Source organism: Triturus cristatus, chromosome 7 (genome assembly GCF_964204655.1).
Source record: "Triturus cristatus chromosome 7, aTriCri1.1, whole genome shotgun sequence".
Classification (NCBI taxonomy): Eukaryota; Metazoa; Chordata; class Amphibia; order Caudata; family Salamandridae; genus Triturus; species Triturus cristatus.
In genome coordinates this window covers 1,076,621,374-1,076,628,924 of record NC_140590.1, presented here as the reverse complement: position 1 = coordinate 1,076,628,924, position 7,551 = coordinate 1,076,621,374, and the positions used below count along the sequence as shown (strand labels likewise).

At 40.9% G+C, this 7,551-nt stretch overlaps 1 protein-coding gene across 1 annotated transcript in view; it reads right to left on the bottom strand.

Annotated features, from left to right (window-relative positions):
• Positions 1-272: 272 nt before the first annotated feature.
• PPARGC1B (PPARG coactivator 1 beta) overlaps positions 273-7,551 on the bottom strand; it is a 186,610-nt gene continuing 179,331 nt past the window's right edge. The window contains exon 12 of the mRNA XM_085618187.1: positions 273-6,610. Coding sequence (XP_085474313.1) covers positions 6,504-6,610 — 107 coding nt within the window. The 3' untranslated portion in view covers positions 273-6,503. The remainder of the gene's footprint in view (positions 6,611-7,551) is intronic.

Sequence of the window (7,551 nt, the reverse complement as noted above, 5' to 3'; positions counted from 1 at the left end):
TGCTAAACACTTACTAAAACTGAGGTCCGGAACAGGTGCAAGTTTTTTTGAGCTGATGTGGTTTTCTTTTAATTTATATTTAACATAGCAGCAATAATAGACGGAGAGTAGCGGTAACTGAAATAACCACATTTGTGAATTAAAAAAGAAGTGATTTTGTTAATTGTTTTTCCAATTTACAGATGTACAGTTGATTACATTTAATGTAGAATCTGGTGTGACATGAAGTTCCTCAAATGGGCAACAAATTTCTTTCATTTACTGTAAACATGTTCGCATAGATGTAATAGTTTTATTTGTCTGCAAGATCACAGTAACTATTTACAGAACATGAGTAGAGAGATTCTACATACAGTCTTTGAGATGTAAACAAGAACCTCCTGAGGCGCAGGAGAAGGAAGATATTGTGGGGCAAGGAGAAACAATCCATGACAATAAAATACAGAATTTAAAATACAAACTTTATAACTTTCTGGACAAAACATCATTTTGGTTAAATTACCTACAAAGCTACAAAAATCAATCATGTAGAAATAAAAAAGAAAAAACAACATAATTTCCTTTATAAGGTAGTTTGTGAAATCACACATAGGATGTAAAAATTTAACAAACGGATAAAGGCATAGGAATTTGTGCCAGCGTTGGTTAAAAGTACTTTACATAAATAAGAGAACAAAATGTAAAAGTGAAATATTATGTCCGTAAAAAAACCTCTACCAATTAAAAAAATAATGTTTTCAATTAATCACTAAAATTAACTATAAGCAGTGTTTCTTGAAAAAAAAAACAAGTAGAAATTAGACTACTTATAAATAAAATGGAGGAAGTACTCCTCCCATCCTTGTGAAATTTCCACACCTTTTTTCCCCCAGAAGTACATTGGGTCACACACAGACACACACACTATGTGCAGACTACCCTCCTGCACCACTAATTCAGATATTTTCTGATATCGTAATGCCCCTTAAAGCCCCTCTTAGAATATGAAAATACGACCTGTTATAGCCGTGATCTATTTCCAAAACAAAAACAAGGCAATATGTTCAACTCTTGCTCTGGAGATAGTTTGGAGAAACCCATGTGGGTACAGTGGGTCTGAAATTTACTGGACAGCAAAATAGGGAAGGTGGCCAGTGCAGTTCCCAAGATGCAACTGAGCAGGGATGTGTGCGCTGCTAAGCTATAGTGAGCATCTTGGAGATGTGTGTGTGGGGGGGGGGCGCAGTAAGTAATACTAAGGGACTTTAATTTCCTATATTATGAAGTAAATGGAGCTATAGATGTGGAAGTCAGGTAAAACTATATATTTTACATTATTTTAAGATCTGTCAATGCTCTCGCGATAAAAAAAAATCCCCAGTATGTACCGCAGGCTTTTGAAGTCTGTTAGCTATTTTGCAATGAACATCTGTGGTGGAAATAAATCGGTGCATGAACCACCGAACTGTAAAAAACATCCTGCTGGTAAACTGAAAGTCCGCCAACAACCTTTGCTGTTCTTTCTGGCTCCATTTTCCAGAGCAGCACCTCTGTTGGAATGTATGAGTGGCATCTCGTCTTTCTCATCTTAGATTGCAATTTCCAAGACATCCCCTCCTATTAACATTTTAATGGATACTTCCTTCAAAATGGAGGAGGAGTTGTGTGATGTCCAGAGGATAATATGAAAATCTCATATGGGTAGTATCTGGAATTACAAACACTAAATTGGGTCTGTGCTAAGAAACAGCATAAGAAGAAAACTCCATATGATGGGAGGAGAACAAGAACTGCAATAGAATTGCAGAAAATAAGTATAGACAGAGGGAAGGACATCTCTGCACCATAAGAATAGGCTGCTATTACTGGTTCGTGGGAGGGACTGAGCTGTAGCAGCTTCCAATGGAAGGTAAAAAGTCTGTGCAGGAGCGCCTCCTGCCCAACAATCTAAAGGGCAAATGCTCCCATTCTCTAGTCTCACCAGGACATATCATTTTTCTTTAACTTTTAATACAGAACATTCAGGACATTAACACCATTTAGGGGTTTTCTCCTCTGCAAGGAACCCCACTTGCATGGGGGAAGCTGTTGATTCAATAGATCACAATTTAACACCCTTAGGACACAAACATTGTGCTGATCCAAAAATAGGTTTTACTTCACCCACAACCGCTGCTCTCACTTGAACCCACCCCCCTATACGTAATGGCTTCTCTTTCGTTTTTGTTACCTCTATGTGTCTTACGAGAACGTCTTAAGTGCTTGTGACTGATTATTCCATTCCACTATAACCCTGCGGGTTCTTTACAAACCCCAACATTTTGTCATTTGTATGTTCTGCTCATGATAGGCTTGGATTTCCAATTTTATAATGCCTTTGCATCCAACCCATGAGAATAACCAGCTACTAAAAACAAGCATTCGCTGTGCATTCACTTTTCCCAGGCCGAAGGTGTCCTGCTCTACGATCAAAGGACCAGACCGGTCACCTGCCTGGTGGTTGGCTGGAAGCAGAAGGGCTGGTTACCCCACTGCTCTAGATAGCTGTGCGTTTCTAATGCGTGTTCTCACGTGTGCATAAGTACCGGTGAATGTTCTTTCAAAATGATAATCTAAAGGCCTCAGGAAATGCATTAAAAAAACACAAAGCAAGCTCTTATTGCATCCTATCCCAGTAGTTCTGGCTTGAATTGTTGCGTGGTGCAGCTCATGTTCAATACATTTGTAGGATATTGGCCACTGTTGCAGCAAGTGGAATTCAGTTTAGGTTCCATGGAGCAGAAAGCAGACTGAGCCGAAACATGTTGGTGTCAATGGTTGTTGCTCACCAGAAGTTGATGGAGGGAAGCAGTTTAGTACAACGCCAACATCAGCGTGTCCACCTTAAAAATGTCTTATTTTTGTTTGGAACCACAGCAAATTAGCCAATGGATTTTACAGGGAGATGCAATAAAGCATTTTGTTGCTGCCTCAAAAATATTCCTTTCGGAGACATAAGCACGGCACAGAATAGTACATTTCCACCCTAAGGGTGTCATTGTTTATACATTCTACAGTAAAGCTCTATTGCAATCACATGTAAACATCATTGTTTAGAAGAAACAAAGGCAGAGCTACAATGAGGCCCTCGCCAAAGACAGACGCTCAATCCTTTCTCTGAACTAAGGGTGGGTCAGAAACACTACATCTTTGGGAAAACTACATATACCTCCAATTTATTCTAAGGCTTTTGAGGCTATTATTGCCTGTCTGTACAGTATGGCTAAATCCCACAGGCCCGCCATTGTCAAAGATCTGCAACATGTAAAGGTCTATGGAATGGGAAAAAGTTTATCCATGACGTAAGCATGTCTGGAATCCTTTTATCCTCCCTCCTGTTTGGACGTCAGGAACTTTATGTAATATCCTGATATCCCAAATCATTTCCATTGGCCAAGTCAATGGAGAATATGGCTTTTATGATACCATGGTGGGCAAATGCATCATGGAATTCTACTCTGCATGGCTTCTAGTTCTTAGACATGTTGCACATAAAAACAAGAAACGAGGCACAAAAGGCCTTTGGAAATTTCTTCGCTTATTGCTAAAAAATATTTTCTGCGGGGTTGGAGGGGAGGAGGCAAAGGCAGAAAATATATTCCCCAAATCCCAGAAGACAGTAAGAGGCAGGCATAATACAGTGGTGGAAATAAGGGCAACTTTAATGGAGCTCTCCAATTGTAAGGCTCCCTCTGCAGTCATATGCTGGAGCTCAGAAGTAACCTCAGATTAGGCATAACCAGGGCCAATGGAATTATGTGATTTTGCAGCCGCAGTTTTCCACATCATTATCGATTTGCCGCTCCTGCCACATAATTCATCTGCTGCATAATCTGCAGATTTTAACAAAAAAATGTTTATATCCCAAATGGATTAAAAGTTACTAAAAATGTGATAACGTGTACCCGTGCAGTGGAAGGCCCTTCACAAAGGTTGACTAGTCATTTTAAAGTTGCAGATTGCAGCATTCGATTATTAAGCAAGTACTAATGAGGTGAAATCTTTTCCCAGACACCTTTAACATGAGTAAAAAAGTGACAAAATAATACAATACTAAGACCACAAGATGTGCTGAATTATGCTACATAATTTGCCTCTTCTTGCAACATATTTAGTCACCCCTTTGCATAAAATTTGTCCATCACATAATTACAGTGGTCCTTTATATAACTCAACCAAGGGAAAAACAGTATGGAGTTTAGGAATTGATGTGTGACCCCTTGTTAAACAAATGGACGACTAGCATCTTGGGACAGGCCATGGTAATTTCTTATCTAAAAACTCCTCCAAGTCAATACCTAATTGCCGCTATTTATTTTAACCTGCTTAATGGAAATTAGTTAAATTGCCAGATATTCACAGCTTTAATTTGGGCAGAAAATGGTTTTTTCGGACCATCCTCGTCAACAAAAGACTTGTGTTGTACAACACCTATCCGCTAAGGAGAAGAGAAGACCATCTAACAAGTTCAGCAGCCTTCGAGCACCTTTATCTTGCCTTCTCATGAATGATTTTAGGTTTCCAGCCACAGCAGAGACCCTATAGCGACACAATTAAGGCACATTACACTACGCAGATCAAACATCTTCTATGGCATTTATTGCAAGTCTTAATTTCCAATAAGTGGGATTCCATGTTGTGCGGGGCTAATGCAACCACACCAACTTCCCCCTCTTTCACACAGACGGGGGGAAAGGCCTATGCGGCAAGATCTGACATTCTACTAATAATCAGCACCAGCAATGCCAGCAGCAATTTGGGAAATATATTCCCTCTTGCAGCAAGCTTGTTCACCTTTTGTCAGTCCCTCATTATTTTCCCCTTGCTTCATAACCCACTCCCATCCATCTGGGAATTTGGAAAGTGCTCCATTTGCACACAGAAGACAAGTAGAGCTTATTTTTTATAAATAAAGAAGTTCTGGGGCCCATGGTTTTGCGCAAGAAGCCACTGTAGGGTGCTCTCCCGACTGGAGCTAACATCACTGCCACATGCCAGTATAAACACTGCCTACTAAACATAACACCACTAACAATGTAACAGTTTGGAAAATTCCAGGTCATCCAAAGCAGTAGATTTTTTTTGTTTTTTTAATGATCAAAATTATTATTAATCTGATGTGCTTCATACAAACAATAGACAGACAGCACCTCCATGTGGTGGGCTGTCATTAATAAATGCTGGTGTTGACAATAAGTGCCAAACACGGGAAAACACCAGCACAAATTCAGCACTGAAGACAAGTTACACATTTGTAACATTAGTTGTCTATCCTGTAGATTCCTGCCTGCCACCTAGGACTATGCTAACTATCCAGGACCTGTTCTGTCCATTGAATATTGCAAACAATATTTATAGGGCAGACAAGGGTTGGAGTGCACACACCTCTCAAGCTAAATTCTAGCCTTCAACAAAGCGATTCTAGAGGTGTCTGTTGGTATGTTTTAAGGGGTCTCTCAGTGTCCCACAGATAGAATAAATAACGCAGAGTGTTGATAACCCCTGAAAGTGTCTATAATCTGCAAGATTCAGGGTTATCGATTTACTAACACCTTAATGGAGATTATTGTTTTAAGCAGATTCTGAATAAGTCACTTTCCAGAAGGAAAGCCAGCGGTGGTTGAACCCCTGCCAAGGCAAACCAGTCAGTTATCTGTCTGAGGTCGCAACACTAACTTCCACTAAGCAGGGTGACAATAACATACATTTTTGAAGCTACAAAATACAATTCAGCAGGTCGCGCCCACCGTTTAGATGGAGAACTTCATTGTGTGCCAGAAAAACACCTTATCATTGGTTAGTTAATGAATGCACCGATTCTTGGAGGCAGCTCACTTCATTAGGAATATTACAATCGATTATGTCTCTGATCAACACTTTTGGGAGCTGGTGCCAGGGTATGGCCTAGTTAAAGTGGCTTTTGTACTCTTGTGGTATTGCTGATTGAACGTCATATATTCTTTGGCAAACACCTCATTACAATGCATAGTTTTAAACCAAGGAAACACACATTGAACCAGGAACATACAGTACAGGGCTAACAATAAATACATCTTTAGGATAGAACTTCTCTTTTTTTATATTAAAAAGTAGTTAGGAGGTCCACCTCTATACACAATTGACATCTTTGTTGTCACACACAACAGATGGCAATGGCAAATGGAAAATACATTTGGAACTCCATGACGGGGACAGGTCAAGGGCGAAGGAGGACCGCAGGAGGGGTCAATGTCTACAAGCACACCAAGAATAACCAGTCTGAAGCGACGATGCTATAGTGTGGCAGTGGGACATCAAACACCGGTGAGACTCACAAACAGAAGCAGCTTTGCTCAATGTAAACATCAATTTAAAGGGATACAAGTCTTTGTTCCTTTCTCTTTCTGGTCTCCCTACCCCCAATAGACTCAGTTTTTTTTTAGAACGTAAACATTTCCGAAGTGCCTTGACTGAGGTATTGAGGTGCTTCTGGAGGGGTAAGGCCATTACCGCTGTAGGCTGCGCTGTGCTTCCTTCAACAGGCTGTCGAAGTCCATGGTCTCATACTTGCTCTTCATGGAGGCCGACGGGGACATGTCCTCCATGTTTGAATCTGAGGGCGGAAAAATTAAACGGGCTGCGTGAGAGACTGTAAGTGCAACGGATCGTCGTAAGCTAAGCTCTCCAGACATATGGCGGATGTAGGTTGTGTGAGATTTACCCCACCAGGATGCAACTGGGCCTATTAAATGCAACAGATTAACATACTTCATTCTTCCCAGAAAGCACCTCCAGAAGGAACGCGTTACTTACCTGTAACTGCGGTTATCCAGTATTGGTATCTTTCATAGATTCACATGCCTGAATCATTCCCCGTCGTCGGGAATGGGAGTCACCGGTAAATAACAAAGTAATGTCCAGAAGACATAAGACAGTCATAGGCCTCAGAGGCCTTAGCTTAGTAAGCTATCCACGTCCTTATGTAAAAAGGACCAAATTTTGGCCAGAGCCAATCAGCTAACACCACCCTCTAGAACCTTCCTGGTAGGAGCTCTAGTCCCTCAGATTTTCGTGAGCACAGTGCTAAGCAGCTGTATACTGAGAGATCCGAGAGAGCCCTTCCAGGGGAGGCGGGTGGGTTGCATGTGAATCTATGAAAGATACCAATACTGGATAACCGCAGTTACAGGTAAGTAACGCGTTCCTTATCCAGTATTAGGGTATCTTTCATAGATTCACATGCCTGAATCAGAGTAGCAAGCAGTGAATAAAGCACATTTCGAAAGATATGGATAACATACAGGTATTAGATAACCACATCTATCCGAGATAAACAACAGTGCTACCGTAAAGCAATGAATAAGTAAAGCATACATTATAGTGCGAAATGTGCATAAACTGAGGATGGTGGGATGAAAGAAAGGGCTCACCTCTATTTAAAAAGATGACGTAGTACCGCTTGACCCACTGACGCATCCTTCATGATCTCCGCATCCAGGCAGTAATGCTTGGTGAAGGTATGCGGCGTCTTCCATGTGGCCGCTCTACAAATGT